Consider the following 25,695-nt stretch of genomic DNA (forward strand, 5'->3'; position numbering starts at 1 on the left):
CAGAAGTGGGGGTGGTTAGTTTTATAAGCTAATGTTTTTAATTTTATTAGAAGTGGTGTGAAGAGAATGAGTGTTTTTACTATATGTATTCCAAATGGTTAATAATACTTTGCTAATCTTGATGCTGGGAGGCATGCAGGAAACTCGCAATGATACAGAATGGAGGAGAAAAGGGTAGAGACAGCTGTCTACCCAACTCCTGAACAGTCTCACTGTAATGGACTCCTGTTGTAGAGTGGGCTAATCATTGTTGCTTAATGTTTTGTGTGCATTTACGATACGGGTTTACAAATTTTTTGTGTTGGTATTTAGGGTCCAATGCAAGTGCATAGTGGGTGACAGGGATGAAGTGGGATACCTCTGATAATGTGCTGTGGCAGTAAGCTGAGTGGTAAACAGACATGTCTCATTCACTTTGTTAATGGTACAGTATTTCTTTTTATTTTTTACAGAAACAAGTGTTTTCTTTGCATGTAATGAGATGTCAGAAGTAAGGTGGTCTCAGTCAAGCCGAATGAGGGAGAAAAAACACAGGAGCAGGGAGTGTAAAAGTTGAATAGGTCACAAGATGAATGATTTCCACTGAAATGACAATTAGTGGAAAGCTGGTTTAAGATGAATTCTCACAACCCCCCATGCTGTGACAGATATTAAGGACAAAATTCACATTATATGCAACTAGACTGTATATCTTTTACATCATCCATAACCATATATACACAAAAACAGCAGACCCTCAGCTTATACGTCCTCTGATTGCATGGAATATGATTCACATGGCAATATAAACCTCTACCCCATTCCATTCACAAGGTTCCAATTCCATCTGCACAGAAAAACTGATGACTGATTTTTTATTACTGCATACAAACAATGAAAATATTTGCTGACAAAAGTCTCTGATGAATCTGGGTAGAATGATTTTTGAGGGCTCCTAGGCCAAGTTTCAGCCCTTGAGGGGTTAGAGGAACTGCTCAGTCCCCTTACTTTGGTCCCTAAGCCTCCGTTACTAATACTCCCAAACAAGTCACTTTTTCATCCATCAAGGTGAATTAAAACTCCACTTAGAATATTTGGCTTACACATAGCCTCCTCTTAACTCCCTTGTTCCACACCAATCAATTCTTTGGGTCTATCCCTAACTTTGTCGACAAGTATTCTGCCATACTGTATTTCAGGGAAATACCCCTATGATTGCCACACACTTATCTCTCCCTTTATACAAAAGAACTAAAGTATTATACTTGATTTCCAGTCCTCTGGCACACTACCCTCATCCCATGCCAATCTGCACATTTTCCAGATCCACTGAATCACTATCTATTCCCCATATTTCAACATTTTTTCACACACTACGTCAATTCTTGGTGTTTTTTTCATTTTGTTTCTTCACTACCACACACACTTTCATTCGCCAGAGCACTTCCTCCCTTATTGCCTCTCTTTGTTTCTAACCATTTCCCAGCCAATCACGCTATCAATGCGTTTTTTTTTTCCATATTCAACAGCTCATTAGAATGTTCTCTTTATCAAAATCACTTTCTCTTTCTTTACCAATATTCTGCCATTTTCTTCTTTCACCCCTATCTTACTTTCATGTAAGACAGGGAGTGAAAGACAGCTTCTTACAATCCCTCTCATTTACATCCAGTCCCTGGCTAACTAAGTAAACTAAGTATTTCCAACAAGTCTAGATTAGGTCCCTTATTACCTCAATACTCCAATATAAAACTCACAACAATGCTTCAAAACACAAGGAAGCATTCAACAGATATTCTGGCCTCCTCCTCCTCCACTGCTGCCATGGACCTTTCCTACCTTATCTCCAAATCCTAGTCCTTTTGGATACTATTTGTCCACTAAAGTATATGTGTTTGTGGTATTTTGATCATTTCTTCTGGGGTGACCACTTTTTCCTCTGTTTAATTTCCATTCTTTCCTCTTCTTAATTTTTTTGTGAACTCTCTAGCTTCAGTTGTTGCAGTCACATAGGCTTGCTCCTCTATGTTAAGCTTTTACTTCCATTTCTAAGTTTTCTGTTCTTCCTTGGGGCTGGTTTGGCTCATTCCTTCCTTTCTACTTCACCCATGCAGTTTTTAGCTGCCAGATTCTCTCTCTCCCTCTCTCTCTCAAAAGTTGAAAAATCAAGGCTAACAATATATGTGCTAACTCACTCACTCACTCCTTCTTCCTCCCTCTTGTGTGCAAGTATATGTAATTACTCTCATTTTTTGTTGTAATTTGTCTACTCTCAACACATGGGCAGCAGTAAACACTGGGCCCACAACTGCTGATGATGTCGAGATGGCGACAGTCGCTCAGTGGACGACATAGCCTTCTCTGACGACAACATCCTTCATGGTGAAGATCACGATGCCGTTAAAAGAATGGATAACCCCGCCCAACTACAATTACCAACCTTTCAGTCCGGTCCCCTCAGACAGAGGCCTGGGCAGAGGTGGAGTGCGGAAGGAGAAAATGAAAGAAGTGAAGACAAAGAAGAGAGTGGAGAAGAGGATGGGTTGGCCATGGAAAGGATGCATCGTAGGATGCTGAAGGAGGCATATAAGACTCTTCAACGTACGCACTGTGAAGAAATTCGGGTGAGAGCGCAGGAGGCATGAGAGATTGGCGGCAAGGCCAGAGGACGACGGGGAAAGAGGAAAATTGAGGAGGAACCGGGTGAAACGTTAAGTTAGGTAAACATATAAGAACACATTGAGAGAAGGAAATCAAATGGATAATGGGCAAGTGCACTTAGCGTAAAAGATACGCAAGGACCATTTGCATGGGTCATAAAAAATAACTGCTGGGTTAACTTTGTGGGGTATAAAGACAAGGTCAGTAGCACTGGTCCATAAGGGCTGACATTTCCAAAAAAAAGAGCAAAAGCCCCCAGAAAAAGGAAGTGAAAGTTAAACTTATGCAAAAGCTAGCAAACACAAATTTAGCATCAATAACGTATCAAAGACGTAACAGTGACGTGAACAAAGGGGCGTAACAGTGCCCCATGAAGGGTATATAAGAATGATTGTAGGAGTAGCAGGCACAAGGAACTGATAAAGTGCCCAGACAGGACAGTGCCAAGGAAGGCAGATGCACACAGACACCCACAGGTCATAGGCATTGCAGATTTGGTGTGTAGAGGCAGCTGAAGTTGTAGTAAATTGCAAAGTATAAGGCAAGATATCTATTTTCTCAGAAGCCAGCAATATATCTGGCCACATTGTCCCCGACCATGGGATAAGATTGTTGTCGATTTAATTCCGAAATACAATATATAGTTATAAGTAAACATTAAAATACTCAACATATGGGTAGTTAGTCTAGTAACTGTGCTGTATTCATGTGTGAATAGTTTATTATATTCAAGTAACTGTGTTATACATAACCAATGAGTTGTACTTAAGCAATACATAAGTACAGTACTGTATTTAATATGGTAATATGGATTAACCTCTTGGTGTTGAACTGCACTCCCATATGCTAACTACAGTACTTGGTACACCTGTAATAACCTGTTTGATACTCTGTACACAGTACTAATATTAAAATTAGAAAGTTGTCTTTGTGTTTTGGAACCTCAGTGTGTGGAAGAGTGATCTGTGGTGGTCCAAGGAGGAATAAGGACACAAAGGGAATACAGTATTTAGTGTCATATTATCCTAACTGTACAGGTTCTTTCTGGGCTTGTCTCCCCACTCTCTACTGTTATTGTAAAGCAACCAAAAAACATATTAATAGCAGTCACTCTTCGTACTTAGCCTTGCTGAATACAAAGCACACCACAGGTTGTTGTGGGAATGGAGAGCACGACAGTGTGGCAGATACAGCAACCCACATGAAGATGCCATGATCTGAGTGTGGTATGTTGGGCTAGAAAGATGAACTAGTAACAGCATCATTCACACAGCCACGAGTGGAGGGTAAGGCAGAGGTTGGTGTGAATAGCAGTTTTTGTTGTTCTTGTTTTTGCTCTTACTGAACAGGATTATATATAAAAACAACAACAACAACAACAACAACAGCTATTCACACCTCCTCCCCTTCCCTGCACAGGTAGCATCATCAGCACTGCTGCAGGATTAGTTTGCCTTCCCAGCTCCACACACCACTTTCAGGCTGTGGTACAGTACTGTACATTCATACAGAGTCAAGTTTACATCAGTGCCTTGGAAAAACAGTAGCATTACCACCTGCCCATGAAACAGTCTGTTCATCTCATACTAACTATAGCATTACAGTGGTTGGAAATTCGTCAGATGGTAGGAAACCGGCAACTCCCCAAGCATGAGAGGATCGTTTCTGAATCTGATTGAGGCAGGGCAAGACAGTGGCAGAGTCAATAGAGCAGTGGTTTGCTGTTCCATTGGTTGCAGTTTTACAGGATTTGAATTTTGTTAAAAGTTGATTTTACTGATCTCCCATTAGGCATACCATGTACACCCCCATTAATACCAATACGCCAGTCCCGTATGGGACAGCCCAAGCATGTATTCAATATGGACAGTGGGTGTTAATGCCAAAATAGTAACATGTGGAGGTATAATGTACCTAGGATGACTGCTGGACCTCAGGGAGTGGGCTGTTAAAGCCTATACCCAAAACTGGGTGTATTTCTGTCTATCTATCTATTGCCAGATGTTTAAATCCCGTAAAGGGTGGCCACAAACAAATCGCCTCCATGTCACCCTGTCCCCTGCCATTTCATTGCCCTGCTCCCAACTCACACCCCCTTCTCTCATATACCTCTCCACTCCATCCATCCATCTCAAACTTGTGCTCCCTAATCACCCCCCCCCTCTCATATACCTCTCCATGCCATCCCTCCATCTCAAACTTGGCCTCCCCCTCCCTCTTCCCCCCCTTCCTCACTCACATACACTCTCCTCATCAGTCTCTCACTCTCCATCCTCTCCACATGGCCAAACCACCTCAGTGTGTTTCTCCTAACACTTCCTATCACATCTACATCCACACCACAATGCTCCTTCACTTCCTCATTTGTCAGTCTCTCAATGTGACTCCACATGCTCCTCTCAAATAACTCATTTCCACAGCTCTCACTCTTGACTTCTGTCCAGTCAACAAGGTCCAAGCTTCACTTCCATACGCTAGAGTTGGTATTCACAATACTGTCACGTAGTAACTTTTTCACTTCCATGCTCACTTCCCTGTTTCTTATCACTACTTTCAAGGAACCAGCAACCTTTCTTCCCTGTTGTACCCTTTCAAGCACTTACCCTCTAAACTTCCATCCTAACTCATCACACTACTCAAGTACTTAAACGCACTCACATTTTCCATTTCCTCCTCATCCACCTCACTGTACATTCACTGACTTCACTTCTCTTGAAGACCATAACTTTACTCTTCCTTACATTCAACTTTAGATTCCGTTTCTTACACATTCTGCCAAACTCATCCACTAAACTTTGCAGCTCCCCTTCATCTTCATTTAACAATACAGTATCATCTGCAAACAACAGTACAGGAAGTTTCCAAACACTGCCCCTCTCTCACTAGGGCCGTTCCAACATCCACTGCCCTACCTTGTATCTCTTTTATTACCCCACCCATATACAGACTGAACAACCATGGAGACATGACACATCCTTGTTTCAATCCAACCTTCAAATTCAAAAATTCACTCGGTTCACTATCCACATGCACTGCAACCTTAGCACCCTCATACATACTCTTCATGGCCTTTAACAACTTCCCATCTACTCCATATATTCTTAATGCTTTCCACAATCCATGTCTATCCATCCTGTCACATGCTTTCTCCTAATCTACGAATGCTGCATACAACTTCATCCCCTTCTCTAGAAACTTTTCCACTAAAGATCTAAGAATGAATATCTGATCTACACAACCTCTTCCCTTCCTCAAACCTCCCTGTTCTTCTCTGACTAATTCCTCTGTTATTTCCCTAACTCTGTCATTAAGTATCCTACCATATACATTTCCTATTACACTAAAATGACAAATGCCCCTATGATTACCACACACTTCTTTTTCCCCTTTTTCTTTGAACAGGGGGAAATTATACCTGACTTCCAATGCTCCAGAACTCTACCTTCTTCCCAGGCCATTCTGCATATCTTCCACATCCATTCTACTACTATCTCTCCCCCATGCTTCAGCATTTCACCACACACTCCTCGGGCATTCCCCATTTTGACTTTCTTCATTGCTTCCACAACTTCCATCCTACTGATTTCTTCCTCTTCTTACGTCCCTTCTTCTCCCAGCCATTCCCCAGCCACTTATACTTGGATCACTTTCATTCTCCTTGTTCAACAATTCCTTACAATGTTCTCTCCATCTGCTCACTTTTTCTCCCTTCTCCACTAGTAATCTACTACTGTATTTTTATCTTTCACTCCCCTACTAACTTCTTTGGCACCCTGTCTAACTCTCTTTACCTCTTTCCAAAACATTTTCTTACATTCCCTCCACTTTACACTCAAATTCCTTCCAAATACCTCATCCACTCTCTTCTTACTCTCTTACTAATCTTTTCACCCCTCTCTTCCTCTCTACATATAACTCTCTCTTCCGTCTCTCAACTTCTTCCACGCCCCTGTTTCTCATCCACTCGCTATATGCTTTTCTGCTTTTGTGCCACAGCCTTTCTCACCTCTTCATTCAACCATGCTGTTCCATGCATCCCCTTTCACCTTCTCTTCACCTCACACACCACCTCGCATGCTGCACAAATTTCTTCTGTGAATATCTTGCACACACCTTTCACATCCCCCAGCTGCTCCAGTCCATATTTACCCCATTGCTCCTCCACTTCCCTCTCATATTCTGCCTTTTTTCTATCCTCTTGTAACTTTTCCAACCTCCTTGTATGAACTATTTCCTGCTGTCCTTCCCTCATTCTATTTCTCCATTTCATTTGGACTCTGGTGGTGGTCAGAAAGTCCACTTCCTCAACCTCTACATACTCTTGCATCCATTACACACCTTCTCATCCTTTCATCCATACACATAATCAATCATTGCCTTCCATTCATTCAGTTCACCACCCACCCTTTTCATCACTTGCCACATATATCTATGGATCAATTTGTGCCTGAGATGGTTATTAGCTGTCACCAACCCCCTCCCAGCACCAATATCCACTAAAACACTGCCATTCTCATCCATCTCTGCAGGCACACCCTACTCACCAACTACTCCATCCACCTTCACACTCCCTGCTTTTCCATTCATATCTCCAATCAAAAACACTCATTCCTTACAAAATTTTCCATGCATGCGTCCACATTTGTCCAAAACTCTTCTCTCACTCTACTTGCTGATCTTGCATTGGTGCATACATGCACACTATCGCCCACATTTGTAGTCCAACTTTCAATCTTACCCACACAATTCTTGAGCCCACTGATCCACTCTCATATTCTCCTTCCATCTCTTACTCACAACAATACACACTCCTTCTTTTGCACTCTCATTCTCACCTACTCCTGTGCATTTACCCCATCCATACTCCCATTCTCTCACTTCTCACCTCTCCATTTAGTTTCAGTTAAGCCACATACATCCACTTTCGCACCCTCAAGCACCTGGACAGTCTCTTTCTCTTTCACCTCATCATCTGGATCCCTTACATTCCATGTAGCTATCCGTACCATGTCCATTGTTTGGGCCTTAGTTGTCACCTTTTGGTCAATCCTGGTCCAAGGCTTCTTGTTCGTATTTTTTATTAGTTGTTTTCTGGTTGGGGAGTGGGGTGTGCCTGCTGAGATAGATGAGAATGGGAGTGTGTTAGTGGACATTTGTGCTGGGAGGGGGTTGGTGATAGCCAATACCCTCTTCAGGCACAAAATGATCCACAGGTATACATGGCGAGTGATGAGAAGGGTGGGTGGTGAACTGAATGAAAGGAAGGCAATGATTGATTATGTGTGTGTGGATGAAAGGATGCGAAGATGTGTAATGGATGCAAGAGCTTATAGAGGTTGGGGGAGTGGATTTTCTGACCACTACTTGGTGGTGACCAGAATCAAGATCCAATTTTGATGAAGAAATAGAAGAAGGGAGGGACAGGAAGAAGGAGTATTTGTAAGGAGAGTGGAAAAGTTACAAGAGGATGAGAAAAAGGCAAAGTATAAGAGAGAAGTGGAGGAACGATTGGGCAAATATGAATTGGTGCAGATGGGGGATGTGGAAGGTGTGTGCAGGATATTCACAGAAGAAATATGTGCAGCATGTGATGTGGTGTGTGGGATGAAGAGAAGAAGGAGGGGTGTGCAAGGAACAGCGTGGTGGAATGAAGAGGTGAGACAGGCTGTGGCACAAAAGAAGAATGCATACAATGAATGGATGAGAAATAGGGGCATGGAAGAAGTTGAGAGGCGGAAGAGAGAGTTATATGTAGAAAGAAAGAGAGAGGTGAAAAGATTAGTAAGAGAGAGTAAGAAGAGAGCGGATGAGGAATTTGGAAGGAACTTGAGTGTAAAACGGAGGGACTGTAAGAAAATGTTCTGGAAAGAGGTGAAAAGAGTAAGACAGGGTGGAAGTGAAGTTAGCAGGGGAGTGAAAGATAAAAATGGTAGATTACTAATGGAGAAGGGAGAAAAAGTGAGCAGATGGAGAGAACACTTTAAGGAATTGTTGAACAAGAGGATGGAAGTAATGCGAGTATAAGTGGCTGGGGAATGGCTGGGAGAAGGAGGGAGGTGAGAAGATAGGAAGAAATCAGTAGGATAGAAGTTGTGGAAGCAATGAAGAAAGTTAAATTGGGGAAAGCCCCAGGAATTGATGGAGGGTGTGGTGAAATGATGAAGCATGGGGAGGAGAGATAGTTGTAGAATGGATGTGGAAAATGTGCAGATTGGCCTGGGAGGAAGGTAGAGTCCCGGAGGATTGGAAGTCAGGTATAATTATTCCCTTGTACAAAGGAAAAGGGGAAAAAGAAGTGTGTGGTAATCATAGGGGCATTTGTCTTCTTAGTATTACAGGAAAAGTGTATGGCAGGATACTTATTGACAGAGTTAGAGAATGAACAGAGGAATTAGTTGGAGATGAACAGGGAGGCTTTAGGAAGGGAAGAGGTTGTGTAGATCAGATATTCATTCTTAGATCTTTAGTGGAAAAGTTTCTAGAGAAGGGAAAGAAGTTGTATGCGGCTTTTCATGGATTTGGAGAAAGCATATGACAGGGTGGATAGACAAGGATTGTGGAAAGTATTAAGAATATATGGAGTAGATGGGAAGTTGCTGAATGCTGTGAAGAGTATGTATGATGGTGCTAACCTGCTGTGCATGTGGATGGTGAACTGAGTGAATTTTTCTCTTTGAAGGTTGGGTTGAAACAGGGATGTTTCATGTCTCCATGGTTGTTCAATCTGTACATGGATGGGGTAATAGAAGAGGTGCAAGGTAGGATAGTGGATGTTGGAGTGACCCTGGTGAGAGAGGGTAGTGTTTGGAAACTCCCTGTACTGTTGTTTGCAGATGATACTGTGTTGTTGAGTGAAGACGAAGGAGAGCTGCAAGGCTTGGTGGATGAGTTTGGGAGAGTGTGTAAGAAACGGAATCTAAAGATGAATGTCGGGAAGAGTAAAGTGATGGTCTTTGAGAGAGGTGAAGTCAGTGAATGTACAGCGAGGTTGGATGGTGAGGAATTGGAAAATGTGAGTACGTTTAAATACTTGGGTAGTGTGATGAGTAAGGATGGAGGTTTGGAGGGTGAATTGCTTGAAAGGGTACAGCAGGAAAGAAAGGTTGCTGGTTCCTTGAAAGCAGTGATAAGAAGCAGGGAAGTGAGCATCGAAGTGAAAAAGTTACGTGACAGTATTGTGATACCAACTCTAAAGTATGGAAGTGAAGCTTGGACGTTGCTGAAAGGACACAAGTCAAGAGTGAGAGCACTGGAAATGAGTTATTTAAGGGGAGCCTGTGGAGTCACATGGAGAGACAGGCTGACAAATGAGGATATAAAGGAGCGTTGTGGTGTGGAGGTGGAAGTGATAGGATGCGTTAGGAGGAATACACTGAGGTGGTTTGGCCATGTGGAGAGGATGGAGGGTGAAAGACTGACGAGGAAAGTGTATGTGAGTGAGGTGGAGGGGGGAAGAGGGAGGGGGAGGCCGAGGATGAGATGGAGGGATGGGGTGGAGAGGTATATGAGAGAGTGGGGTGTGAGTTAAGAGCGGGGCAATGAAATGGCAGGGGACAGGGCGACGTGGAGGCGATTTGTTTGTGGCCACCCCGAACGGGATTGAGGCATCTGGCAATAGATAGATGGATAGACTGTTCACAAGGTGGATCAGTGAAAGGAGAGTAGAGCCAAAGGTGGTGGTGAACATTGAAATCATCAAGAATGGAGATTTCAGAGAAAGGAGAAACTGATATGATTGTTCTATCTTAGAAATAATATTGTCAAAGCGTTACTGATTGCCTGTACTGTATTTACAATATACTACAAATGCTGGAAAATAGAAATCAACAAAGGAGATTGGCCAGGAGTTGGGGTCCTGGGGCTGTACTTATAAAACCTACATCATAGTTAGGTGAAAGTTAGAAATGTGAGACTTAAGGAGCAGTTCATCATAACAAAGTCGAGCCTGTGTTAGGTCGAAATCATAAGCTGCTGAGAAGCAGTTTGTTATATGTAGCACTTGCGAGTTTTCAAAATTGAAGGGAAATAAAAAAAAGACTTAACAAAAATCTAAATTTTACTACGATATTTTTCTTATATGTTTTTGGTGAAAAGTCAACTGATTAATGTCAAATTTTAGGAATTATTAATTTACCATTGTTTTACTGTGGACGAGGACATGTTGCCTCACCACACCATCCTGTAAACAAACAACACCACTGCCTCCACCAGCATGGAGAACTCTAATAGTACGATAGAGAAACACACAAGTGGTTGTCACCACTACAAAGTTGCATTTTTCCAGTTGCAAGGTAATGCAATGTTAAAACAACTTTAATTTCTGGTGTGAGAGCCTTCTTTCTTGCCGTTGGTCTTGTTAGGGTCTCTCACATCAAATCTGTCACAAAAATTATGCCTGGACGGTCCAAGCGGTATCTCTTTACCAGTTCTGCATCACTTAGCTCATTAAGCACATCTTTTCTGTCATGATAACGTCTTGGTTGACGGTGGGAAATTTGCCGCTGTGGTGGTGCAGCGGCCATGTTTACTGTTATGACTGAATCATAAGCTGCGTCCTAAGTGCTATACCAACTCGGGAGGTGTCTTTAGCTATGACTCAGGTTAGGTTGAACATAAGGATTTATGACTCGCTCCTGTGAATTTAGTACAGACTTCGCCTTATGATGCGGTCTTGGTCTTTTACAAGTATGGGCCCTGGTGACTGGTTAAATGGGAACCTCAGTTCTCCCTATCACAATCTATCCATTGCCCCTTGGTAGTACTACTATGCCTCCCTTATCCCCTCAAGAGTACAGCCCAGTATGACCAATTCTACACTTCCTCCATTTCCAGACACTTGTCCATTAGATGCCATTCATTGTGCTACTCCCTTGGCACTCTAAAAAAAAGTCAATTTTGTATATCACTCACAGCTAGAGCCTATTTTTCATTCAGGTTCACCATCACAAGCACTAGCTCCTTAGCATTTTATTCTATCATTCACTGCACCTGGCCTGGAAACATATCCACATTTACTAGATCTGTTACTAAACAGTGCAACTGACCCCAGTTTCACAATCTCAAACAAACTTTACATAAATGCACCTAAGCTGATAAATCTATAATAATTCCTTTTCCTTTAAATTAATCAACAATCCAACCTGGTCTTTACTCCATTCTTGTGTGCTTATATCTGATCTTACATATATCACATCTTCCCATTCATCTACCTCACTCCCTTGCACCTTTATCTTGCATTAGACTACCAAAATGCACCTCCCTTCCTTCCTTAAAATATCTTCATTGCTTCAGCTTTTTGTAATTTTGCATCTAAGCTTCTTATATGCCACACAGCCATACCAGCCTACCTTGGTTTCCTAGAACCTGGGCAGGCACAGACCTAAGGCCATTCACACCATTCTGGGGGAGAATTTACAGGGTAAGGGGATTTCTGGTCCCCAGCACCCTTTTCTTTTTAGTCTACTCAACACACACTATAAAATAAAAGCATGCAACCTTCAAACCAAAACAGTACTATACATACTTAGATTTTGGTGAGTTCATTGGATGATATGGAACATCCTTATTCCGCCCAACAAGGTCCTGGCGCTTCTCTATAACACCCCATGGAGCAATTCCCACACTCACCACTCGTCCACTGCGTACTCTAATGGAACTTTCAGTCACTAATGCTTCACCAACATGTCTTGTCACACCTGTGGACAAATACAGGCCACATACTGTAAAAAGGTATTTACAGTTGCTGCAACTACTTGCTAGTTATCAATAGATGAAACATGAAGACAAATTAGGTGATCTGAATCTCAGAGTAGTTTTACTGAAACCAGAGCACTGGGCAATCTAGATAACTAAGTAGAATGTGATCCTCATCATCCTCATCCTCATCGTCATCATCATCATCACCACCACCATCTCCACGGGCAGGAGAAATACAATCAATTGCATTGATGATGATGTAAAAGTCTTTAATCAAACAATTTTCTCAGTAATAAATAAACAATTACCCTCAAAAGTGGATGAAAAAAACAATGTCAAACACTAACAAAGAGCAAGTAATTTTTTTTTACTGTGCATGAATTTTTTGGAAACTGGTAAAATATATTTTCTACTGTGCATATATTTTACCAGTTTCCAAAAAATTCACTGTACTGTATATGAAAAGACTTCCACAGGTAGGTATAAGATGTTCTCATCATCATTCATTCACCATCCAATCCTACATTGCCCCATGAGGAGTGTAGGAGCCTGGGGCTAGGCAAGTTGGTCCTGACATTTAAGATGAGAGTGACCAGCCTCACTCATCCGAGTGGCATTACGTGAGCAATAAACCCCAACCACCCCTTGCATATAAACCTTCACCGGCTCAATCCGACTGGAGTGCCGTAGTTACCCATTAAACCACCAGGTGCCAAAGTTTGGTTATATGGTTACCATCCAGCGTAGTAAATGGTTTCCTGGTGTACAGGAAACCATTTGGCTTGTCCCTCAGTGTAGAGTCACCCACAGGCAGAAGGAAGAGGAAAGAATGAAGGAAAGAAAGAAGAGGGCGTGCAAAGCCACCTGTAGGAAGAAGGACGAGGACAGAATGAAGGAAAGAAGGATGGAGGCTAGGAAAGGGCACACACCCAAGAGCAGCACTACACTGAGTGGGTGGATGATGAGTGCCCCCACCTACAGTAATCATATAACAACTACAGTACATACATACTGTACACCTGTACATTTTTTTTTTTAATGCGAGGAAGAAAGAACCAAAGGCCACGAGCCCGCAATTATTGTTCCTTCCAAGAGAAAAACAAAATAAAAGAGAGAGCCAAATTCGAGATCTGATCATATAGAGATACCTGGATGCACTGCATTTGAAATACTGGAGGTCACAGGAAGCAGGAAATACAGACAAAGGGATACAGTTCCAGAGCTGCCCTATTGCATAAATAAAGGACTAGGAGTAACAGTTAACTCTTGCATTAGAGAATTGGACAGAAAAGGGATGAGAGTTTGCTGCTAGACGGGTGCTATGCACCCATCGTAGAGGTGGAGGAATGCATGCAGACAGTTCAGAGGAGCAGTGACCATTGAAGTAGCGATAGAAATAGATAAAGATGCAACAGTGTGATGAAGACACAGAGGTCGAAGGGAGTTAGTAAGAGGAGGAGAGTTAATGAGATGAAAAGCCTTTGATTCCACCCTATTGAGAAGAGCTGTATGTAGGGAGCCTCCCCACACATGAGAGTTGTACTCCACACAGAGGTAGATAAAACCCCTGTAAAGAGTCAACAATTGTGCAGGGCTAAAGAAGGAACGGAGTCTGCTTAGCACACCTAATCTTTTAGAAGCAGATTTTATAAGAGATGTAATATGATCTTTCCAAGATAAGTCCCGAGTAAATGAAACCCCAAGCATGTTCAAGGATGATGCAGAATTAAGCTGAATATTATTAAACATTAGTGGGTACACCAGTGGAAGATTTTGTTGGGTTGATAGGTGTAAGAACTAGGTCTTTGAGGCATTAAAAACAACAAGATTATTTTTACCCCAGTCAGAGATACAAGCCAAGTCAGACATTAGGTGTGCCATAGCCTCATCCCTTGTTTGTTGAAGTAACTGCTGAGATGGACGTTGCAGGAACCGAATGGAAAGGTGAAGGGTGGAGTCATCAGCGTATGAGTATATAGGGTTAGATGTACAGCTTAGAAGGTCACTGAAGAATAAATATATATACCATCTATCTATCTATCTATCTTTCTATCTATCTATATATATATATATATATACACATATATATATATATATATATATATATATATATATATATATATATATATATATACTATACATATACACTATACAGTATATATATAGTATATATATATATATATATATATATATATATATATATATATATATATATATATATATATACATATATATATATATATATATATATATATATATACATATATATATATATATATATATATATACAATATATATATATATATATATATATATATATATATATATATATATATATATATATATATATATACCAAGTATGACATCTGCAGGCGATCTTGGACATCGCAACTTCCGAAGCAGTAACAAAATGCATGTAGTAAATACTCTTAACATAATTAAAATTTTCGACCCTCCTCAGGCCATCATCAGGTAATAAAATTGTCCTATATAGTCAGCACACACATGATGAAAAGAAAAAAAAAACAGGACTTTATTGAACCATAAAACTACATAAAAGCAAGTAAAATCAACCCTCCTCCCCATATAAAAGCTCAGACAAAAATGCCAAGAACCATTCTGGAAACACCCAAAGCAACCTACTCAAACCCCCAACTGAAACAATACTTGTCTGTTTGAACACTAAACTCAAACCCCCAAACTGAAGCAAACAAACCAAACCTAACTATAGGTTCGAACAGAGAATCCATTAAGTACTATTAGGTACCTTAATTTCAGGTCTATACTTTTCCATTAGTAATTTTTCTCCTAGTAAAGCATCAGCTGAATTATTTAATTTAGTTACTACCTGAAAATCATTGTAAGAGAAAGAGTGGTCGTGAGTTAAAGAATGCTCTCTAATAGCCGAAACTGCCATCTGATGTTAATATTGCGCTGTTCTGTAGCTCTTTCCCATATGTTCAGATACTCTTATTTTGAATGAACGACTAGTACATCCAATATACCCGGCCTTACAATTATAGGACATGCAAATTTATAAACAACCTCTGAACATGGAGAGTAGGCACCCTATCTCTGTGATTGAAAAAATTCTTTATCTGAAAGTCATTAGTAAGTATAATCCTAAAATTTACAAACATTAATTCTTTAAGTAACAGATTGTGAAACTGATAACTGATTTTTCCACAGAGAGGCATTTTAACATAGTTAACTACGGTACTTTCACCTCAAAACATAAAAATTTACTTTTTAGTTTAGTATAGAGGAAAGACTTTAAATCTATCTATCTATCTGTCACCAGACGCCATAATCCCGTAAGGGATGACCATTTGACTTTGAGTTATTTGTTTTATGGGGAGGGGCACTAACCCTCCACCAACCCACTTGCCGACACATAGGAAGCACGTATGGTTTGGTTATACGGTTACCACCCAGCATTGTAAATGGTTTCTTGGCTTACAGGAAACCATTTGGCACTCATTCTAAAAAGCCACCTGTAAAGGAAAGAAAAGCAAAAAGAAGTGACAGGAAAGATGGGAGAAATAGGAAGACAGGAGGGCAGGCACAGAAAAGAATGATAAAGGCTAAGGAAGAAGTAGGCAGCACTACATCAAGTGAGTGGATGATGGTCGCCACCACTTACCACTAAAAGACTTTAGATTCTTATCATATATGTATATCTGATAATTATTGTTCAGAAAATAATCCCTAAGTTTAAGAAATTCTTCATGCAAAGTTATAAAATTTGAACAAACATTGTATGCTCTATTAAGTAAGGTTCTAATTGATTAATTTTGTATATCGTCAGACAAAAATTGTAAGCCTTGACCTGTAAAGGTTGGTTTTCTGCGTACCCTTGTTACTAGTCTTTCATTACTTTTAGCAATTTTTATATCTAAAAATGATATACTGTACTTTCATTATTTTCTAATTCACATTTGAACCTTATATTTTTGTGTTGTTTGTTAATATAATCAAAATACTTTTGATGAGCCTCTTCGTTATTGAAAATTAGAAATAAAGTATCTACATATCTTCTAAAATAGATTGGCCCAAATTCACTGGGACAATTCTTTAACCATGAAATCTCCCTATTGCACAAAAAAACATTGTCAAACACAGGTCCAAGACACGAACCCACACTAATACCATCTACTTCATTATAAAGAACGTTGTTAAATAGAAAACATGATTCTGATGTAGTATTCTCTAATAACTGTCTCACCGAGGTTGTAACCCATGTTAGATAGTTATTAGAGTTTACTACATCAGAATCATGTTTTCTATTTAGTAATGTTCTTTATAATCAAGTAGATGGTATTAGTATGGGTTCGTGTCTTAGACCTGTGTTTGCCAATGCTTTTTTGTGCAATACGGAGATTTCTATCTATCTATCTATCTATCTATAGCCTGACGCCCTAATCCCGCAAAGGGTGGCCGCAGACAAAACTCCTCCAAGTCGCTGTCACCCACCATTTGACTACCCTCCCCCCAACTCACCCCCCCTCCCTCATATACCTCTAAACTCCATCCCTCCACCTCATCCTCGGTCAATCCCTCCCTCTCCCTCCCTCCACCTCACCTACATACACCCTCTTAGTCAGTCGTTCATTCTCCATTCTCTCCACATGTCCAAACCACCTCAGTGTATTTCTCCTAATCTTCTCAACCACATCCACATCCACCCCACAATGTTCCTTCACTTCTTCATTCGTCAACCTGTCCCTCCATGTCACTCCACATGCTCCTCTCAAGTAACTCATTTCCACTGCTCTCACTCTTGACTTGTTCCCTTCTTGCAAGGTCCACGCCTCGTTTCCATACGTCAGGGTAGGGATCACAATACTATCATGCAGTGACTTCTTAACTTCCATACTCACCTCCCTATTTCTCATCACTACTTTCAGTGAACCAACAATCTTTCTTCCCTGCTGTACCCTTTCACGCACTTCATCCCCCAGAGTTCCATCCTTACTCATCACACTACCCAAGTACTTGAATGCACTCACATTCTCCACATCCTCACCATCCAACCTCACTGTACATTCTGTGGCTTCAATCCTCTCAAACACCATAACTTTACTTTTGTTTACATTAACTTTCAGCTTCCTCCTCCTACACACTGTCCCAAATTCATAAATTCATTCACCAAACCTTGCAACTCCCATTCATCTTCACTCAACAATACTGTATCATCAGCAAACAGCAACATCGGAACCTTCCAAATCAGGGAGATTTCATGGTTAAATAATTGTCCCAGCGAATTTAGACTAATCTATTTTAGAAGATATGTAGATGATTTAATTCTAATTTTCAATAATGAAGAGGCTCATCAAAAGTATTTTGATTATATTAACAAAAATATCATAAAAATGTAAGGTCACATGTGAATTAGAAAATAATGAAAGTATATCATTTTTAGATATAAATATTGCTAAAAGTAATGAAAGACTAGTAACAGGGGTACACAGAAAACCAACCTTTACAGGTCAAGGCTTACAGTTTTTGTCCAATGATATACAAAATTAATCAATTAGAACTTTACTTAATAGAGCATACAATGTTTGCTCAAATTCTACAACTTTGCACAAAGAATATCTTAAACTTAGGGATTATTTTCTGAACAATAATTATCAGATACACATATATGATAAGTATCTAAACTCTTTCCTCTATACAGTACATATATATATATATATATATATATATATATATATATATATATATATAAATATATATATAACTATATAAATATACATATACATATATATCTATATATATATACAGTATATATCTATATATATCTATATATATATATATATATATATATATATATATATATATATATATATATATATATATATATCCATCATCATCCATCATCTAATCCTACATTGACCCATGAGAAGCGTAGGAACCCGGGGCTAGGAAAGTTGGTCCTGGCATTTAAGATGAGAGTGACCAGCCTCACTCATCCCTGAGTGGCATTACATGGACAATAAACCCCAACCCCTCTTGGATATAAACCTTCACTAGCTCAATCCGATTGGAGCACCTTTATTGCCCACTAAACCACCAGGAGCCAAAATTTGGTTATATGGTTACCACCCAGCGTGGTAAATGGTTTCCTGGTGTACAGGAAATCATTTGTCTTGTCACTCAGTGTAGAGTCACCCACAGGGAGAAGGAAGAGGAAAGAATGAAGGAAAGAAAGACACAAGAGGGAGTGTAAAGTCACCCGCAAGCAGAAGAAAGAAGAAAGAATTAAGGAAAGAAAGACAGAAGAGGATGGATGGAAAGAAGGATGGAGGAGAGGAGAGGGCAGACACCCGAGAGCAGCACTACATCAAGTGAGTGGATGGTGGGTGCCCTCCTCTATACAGTATATATATATATATATATATATATATATATATATATATATATATATATATATATATATATATATATATATATACAGTATATATATATATATATATATATATATATATATATATATATATATACAGTTTGATATATATCTATATATATACTGTATATATATATATATACAGTATATATATATAGATATATATATATATATATATATATACTGTATATATATATCTATATATATACTGTATATATATATATATACAGTATATACCCTATAGAGATATATATATATACTGTATATATATATATATATATATATATATATATATATATATATATATATATATATACTGTATATACTGTATATATATATATATATATATATATGGGGGAGAGATAGTAGTAGAATGGATGTGGAAGATGTGCAGATTGGCCTGGGAGGAAGGTAGAGTCCCGGAGGATTGGAAGTCAGGTATAATTGTTCCTCTGTACAAAGGAAAAGGGGAGAGAGAAGTATGTGGTAACCATAGGGGTATTTGCCTTCTTAGTGTGACTGGTAAAATATATGGTAGAATACTCATTGATAGGGTTAGGCATATGACAGAGGAGCTAGTTGGAGAAGAACAAGGGGGATTTAGGAAGGGAAAAGGGTGTGTAGATCAGATATTTGTTCTAAGATGTTTAGTGGAGAAGTATCTAGAGAAGGGAAGGAAAGTGTATGCTGCCTTCATGGACTTGGAGAAAGCTTATGATAGAATAGATAGGCAAGGTATGTGGAAGGTATTAAGAATATATGGAGTGGAGGGGAAATTGTTGAGTGCTGTGAAGAGTATGTACGAGGGAGCTAGGGCTACGGTGCGAGTGGATGGTGAACTAAGTGAATTTTTCTCTTTGATCTCAGTGTGGGACTGAAACAGGGGTGTGTGATGTCTCCATGGCTGTTTAATATATATATGGATGGGGTTGTAAAGGAGGTGCAAGGTAGGGCAGTGGATGTGGGGGTGGCCCTAATGAATGAGGGTGAGATTTGGAAGCTTCCGGTGTTGCTGTTTGCTGATGATACAGTATTGTTGAGTGAAGATGAATGGGAGTTGCAAGGTTTGGTGAATGAATTTGGGACAGTGTGTAGGAGGAGGAAGCTGAAAGTTAATGTAAACAAAAGTAAAGTTATGGTGTTTGAGAGGAATGAAGTCACAGAGTGTGCAGTGAGGTTGGATGGTGAGGATATGGAGAATGTGAGTGCATTCAAGTACTTGGGTAGTGTGATGAGTAAGGATGGAACTTTGGGGGATGAAGTGCGTGAAAGGGTACAGCAGGGAAGAAAGGTTGTTGGTACACTGAAAGCAGTGATGAGAAATAGGGAGGTGAGTATGGAAGTTAAGAAGTCACTGCATGATGGTATTGTGATCCCTACCCTGACGTATGGAAGCGAGGCGTGGACCTTGCAAGAGGGGAACAAGTCAAGAGTGAGAGCAGTGGAAATGAGTTACTTGAGAGGAGCATGTGGAGTGACGTGGAGGGACAGGTTAACGAATGAAGAAGTGAAGGAACGTTGTGGGGTAGATGTGGATGTGGTTGAAAAGATTAGGAGAAATACACTGAGGTGGTTTGGACATGTGGAGAGAATGGAGAATGAAAGACTGACTAAGAGGGTGTATGTAGGTGAGGTGGAGGGAGGGAGAGGTAGACCAAGGATGAGGTGGAGGGATGGAGTTGAGAGGTATATGAGGGAGGGGGGGGTGATTTGGGGGGAGGGGAGTCAAATGGTGGGTGACAGAGCGACTTGGAGGCATTTTGTCTGCGGCCACCCTTTGCGGGATTAGGGCGTCGGGCTATAGATAGATAGATATATATATATATATATATATATATATATATATATATATATATATATATATACAGTATATATATAGATATATATATATATATATATATATATATATATATATATATACAGTAGAACCTTGATATAACTGACTTCAATAGACCGGAATTCGCTTTTATCGGACTCGAGGAGCTACTGGACTAAAGTCCTATAAATCGGAAAAAGTCCAATTAAGCCAGAAGCAGTCTGGACTGCCTGACCACTTCAGGTATGTTCACCACAGTAAGGTAAATAAAAGGCATGTTTATCAGTGTACAGAACAGTATTATTATATATATTGTACCATTTGATTAATGTAGTGAAGTTATAATGCAGTACAGTACCGCAATGGTAGTCAAAACAATTTAAAATCTTTCATACGATCCGGACTAATGTCTGATAGATCGGAAAAAGTCTGGATTAGCAGGGGGAAGTCCGGATGTCGCTTTTATCGGAATCTGATGTTTTTCGGACTGGCTTGGGCCCCAATTAGTCCGTTAGAGTGAGGTCTTACTGTATATATATATACACAGTATATATATATATATATAATATATATATACAGTAATCACTCTAATATCCGGACGCCCAATATCCGAACATCCCCACTACCCGGACATAATAGTCCTGGGATCCAATATTCCCAAAATGGTCCGAAAACCCCAAAAAATAAAAGAAATAAAAGATTTTTTCCCGCCCGTTTCATACTGTACTTTTTCCATACTATACTTACCTCATTTCACTCTTTAATGTCCTTTATTGGTGTGAATAGGGTGTTAGGAGCTATGCATGTGCAGTAGGAATGTGTTTTTCTAAGTTAGGCTATATTAGGGTCCATAAGTACCAGAATGTTTATTAATGTATGAACATACTTCTAAACCCTCATTTTATGTTTCTTTTGCATTTATTTCAGTCATTTATGTGCCTTATTGGTGTGATTTGGGTCTTAAATAGGTGCTATGCATGTCCAAAGGGAGTTGTATAGGTGTTTCTCTGAGTTAGGGTCCATAAGTACAAGTCCATAAGCTGGGGTCCGATATCCGGACAGAACCAATATCCGGACCTACCTATGGCTCTATTACGTCGGATATTGGAGTGATTTCTGTATATATATATATATATATATATATATATATATATATATATATATATATATACACACAGTATATATATTAGTCCATTAGAGTGAGGTCTTACTGTATATATATACAGTATATATATATATATATATATATATATATATATATATATATATTAGTCCATTAGAGTAAGGTCTTACTGTATACATATACTGTATATATATATATACACACTGAACGGCCATGCCACGTTGAGTACACCACTTCCCGTCCGATCAGCGAAGTTAAGCAACGTTGGGTCTGGTTAGTACTTGGATGGGTGACCGCCTGGGAACACCAGATGCTGTTGGCATCCCTACGTGTTAAGTGGGGTTGGTGGAGGATTAGTGTCCCTCCCTGTAAAACAATTAACTCTAAGCCTTTGGCCACCCCATTTGGGATACATGGCGTCTGGCAATGAATGAATGGATGAATATAACTAGTTTTTTCCATATATATTATTGCCATCTTCCCTGTCTCAGTTATCACTATGCTGCTTTTACTCTAACAGCCTAAAATTGCTATCTCTCCATTTTCAGTGCTAAATTGTAATAATAGATTATTATCAGGAAATGAAGTTAGTCATGAGTTAGTCATGAACATGTGCCATGGAAATACTCTAGAGCCACTGCACTGCCATTTTCTGCTAATAAGACATGTGTTAGTCATGAATAAGTGCCATGGAAATACTCTAGAGCCACTGCACTGCCATTTTCTGCTAATGAGACACGTGAAAATATGAGCTATATTAGTGTAAAAGACCTATTAAAATAAATTTCCAGTTAGTTCAGTAGGTACACTCCTCTGGTAATTACTTTCTTGATTATTACTTTTCCCTTCAAACAGTATGCAATGACTTCTTAAGTTACCTGATACAGTTTTCTTTTCTCTCTTTTTCTTTATATGGTATCCCACTTTGCTAGATAAGCATTACCTCTTTTCCCAGAAATCACTCCAACTCTACAATATTTTCATCCAGTTTTGTTACCTGTCCCTGCCTTGGAAGGGCTCAGGGATGGGTATTGTTTTCAGTCAGTTTGTCTGTCTCTGTCTGTTTGTCTTAACACCTTTATGTGAAAACTACTGTCATTAGTTTGACTACAATTACAGGGATGATGGGCTATAACCTTCTGATCACCTGCTTAAATTTTGGGTCAAATTGGGCCAAGGCCCAGGCAGTTGGCTCAAAAAATGTAAAATGTTAAAATAATTTTTTTTGCCATAATTCCTTTCAAATTTGTCCTATCAACATGAAACCAAAGCCTAAAGGAGCATCTTTCAAATCTGCATCCTACAACATGTCTCATTACATCAGGGGGGTCATCACCCACTTAGTGGTAGGGGGGTCAATGTCAGGTGGGTCAGGCCTAAAAATTTCAAATGGGCATAAAATCGTCAATTTTCACCTGATTTACTTCAAATTTGATATGTGACATCTTTGACTAGATATCCTGTTCTTTATATGACAGCACTAAAATGGCTGCTGGGGACAGGTTTGTTGTGCCCAGCACTGTTTCTTATTTAGTATATTTTCAGAATGCCTACTCTTCTGTTTTCCTGGCATTTTCCTAAATGTTCACATTCTTGATGTTGATCTCCTTCATTAAAGGTTTCTCTTATTATTTCCTGTTTGTCACAGTCACTGCTTAACTGCTCCTTTCATGCTTCTGTATGACCCATCCACCCAAATCTATATGCCATGTTTTTCTTTCCCTCATCCACTCCTCCATTACAACAACTCTCATTTCCATCTAATCAACCGATTTCTGCATTATATATATATGCATGGTACTGGCCTTTCCCTTAAGCCTGCAGATATATACAGGTATGAAAAGCTCTCAGGATAGAAAAGTGTCTCAGGATTTTTTTTTTTTTTTTCTCAATATGAATCTCACAAAATATTCTGCACTGTTTTACTAACAGCTTTTAACGAACAAATTTTGTATTAAGGTCAACACACTTTTGCTCAAATCCAAGTGCTTCACTGAAATCAGTAAATATTTTAGCCAGTATCCTAAACAACCAACTCATTCTTAGCTATGGTAACATTACCAACTAATTTTATCTATCTATCTATCTATTGCCTGACACCTCAATCCCGTTTGGGGTGGCCACAAACAAATCGCCTCCAAGTCGCCCTGTCCCCCGCCATTTCACTGCCCTGCTCCCAACTCACACCCCCCTCTCTCATATACCTCTCCACCCCATCCCTCCATCTCATCCTCGGTCTCCCCCTCCCTCTTCCACCCTCCACCTCACTCACATACACTCTCTTTGTCAGTCTTTCACCCTCCATCCTCTCCACATGGCCAAACCACCTCAGTGTGTTCCTCACAACGCTTCCTATCACATCCACATCCACACCACAACGTTCCTTTATATCCTCATTCGTCAGCCTGTCTCTCCACGTGACTCCACAGGCTCCTCTTAAATAACTCATTTCCACTGCTCTCACTCTTGACTTGTGTCCTTCCAACAATGTCCAAGCTTCACTTCCGTACGTTAGAGTTGGTATCACAATACTGTCATGTAGTAACTTTTTTACTTCCATGCTCACTTCCCTGTTTCCTATCACTGCTTTCAAGGAACCAGCAACCTTTCTTCCCTGCTGTACCCTTTCAAGCACTTCACCCTCCAAACCTCCATCCTTACTCATCACACTACCCAAATACTTAAACGTACTCACATTTTCCAATTCCTCACCATCCAACCTCGCTGTACATTCACTGACTTCACCTCTCTCAAAGACCATCACTTTACTCTTCCCTACATTCACCTTTAGGTTCCGTTTCTTACACACTCTCTCAAACTCATCCACCAAGCCTTGCAGCTTCCCTTCGTCTTCACTCAACAACACAGTATCATCTGCAAACAACAGTACAGGAAGTTTCCAAACACTATCCTCTCTCACCAGGGCCACTCCAACATCCACTACCCTACCTTGTACCTCTTTTATTACCCCATCCATGTACAGATTGAACAACCATGGAGACATGACACATCCCTGTTTCAAACCAACTTTCAAAGAGAAAATTCACTTAGTTCACCATCCACACGCACTGCAGCCTTCGCACCATCGTACATACTCTTCACAGCATTCAACAACTTCCCATCTACTCCATATATTCTTAACACTTTCCACAATCCTTGTCTATCCACCCTGTCATATGCTTTCTCCAAATCCATGAAAGCCGCATACAACTTCTTTCCCTTCTCTAGAAACTTTTCCACTAAAGATCTAAGAATGAATATCTGATCTACACAACCTCTTCCCTTCCTAAAGCCTCCCTGTTCTTCTCCAACTAATTTCTCTGTTCTTTCTCTTACTCTGTCTATAAGTATCCTACCATACACTTTTCCTATTATACTAAGAAGACAAATGCCCCTATGGTTACCACACACTTCTTTTTCCCCTTTTCCTTTGTACAAGGGAATAATTATACCTGACTTCCAATCCTCCGGGACTCTACCTTCCTCCCAGGCCAATCTGCACATCTTCCACATCCATTCTACTACTATCTCTCCCCCATGCTTCAGCATTTCACCACACACTCCATCAATTCCTGGGGCTTTCCCCGATTTAACTTTCTTCATTGCTTCCACAACTTCTATCCTACTAATTTCTTCCTGTCTTCTCACCTCCCTCCTTCTCCCAGCCATTCCCCAGCCACTTATACTCGCATTAATTCCATCCTCTACGTTCAACAATTCCTTAAAGTGTTCTCTCCATCTGCTCACTTTTTCTCCCTTCTCCACTAGTAATCTACCATTTTTATCTTTCACTCCCCTGCTAACTTCATTTCCACCCTGTCTTACTCTTTTCACTTCTCTCCAGAACATTTTCTTACAGTCCCTCCACTTTACACTCAAATTCCTTCCAAATTCCTCATCCACTCTCTTCTTACTCTCTCTTACTAATATCTTCACCTCTCTCTTCCTTTCCACATATAACTCTCTCTTCCGCCTCTCAACTTTCCTAAATTTACTTGGTGAAAAATGAAC

At 39.9% G+C, this 25,695-nt stretch overlaps 1 protein-coding gene and 1 non-coding gene across 2 annotated transcripts in view; one reads left to right on the plus strand and one right to left on the minus strand.

Moving 5' to 3' along the window:
* Trpm (transient receptor potential cation channel, subfamily M) overlaps positions 1-25,695 on the minus strand; it is a 933,145-nt gene that overhangs the window by 664,813 nt on the left and 242,637 nt on the right. Inside the window, exon 6 of the mRNA XM_080282376.1 lies at positions 12,164-12,335. Coding sequence (XP_080138502.1) covers positions 12,164-12,335 — 172 coding nt within the window. The remainder of the gene's footprint in view (positions 1-12,163; positions 12,336-25,695) is intronic.
* On the plus strand, positions 21,888-22,006 carry LOC145412723 (5S ribosomal RNA). Its single transcript, XR_013899634.1, has one exon. It is a non-coding gene; the product is annotated as a 5S ribosomal RNA (ribosomal RNA).

Source organism: Coenobita brevimanus, chromosome 93 (assembly GCF_032717465.1).
Source record: "Coenobita brevimanus isolate Jiangsu-jjx chromosome 93, ASM3271746v2, whole genome shotgun sequence".
Classification (NCBI taxonomy): domain Eukaryota; kingdom Metazoa; phylum Arthropoda; class Malacostraca; order Decapoda; family Coenobitidae; genus Coenobita; species Coenobita brevimanus.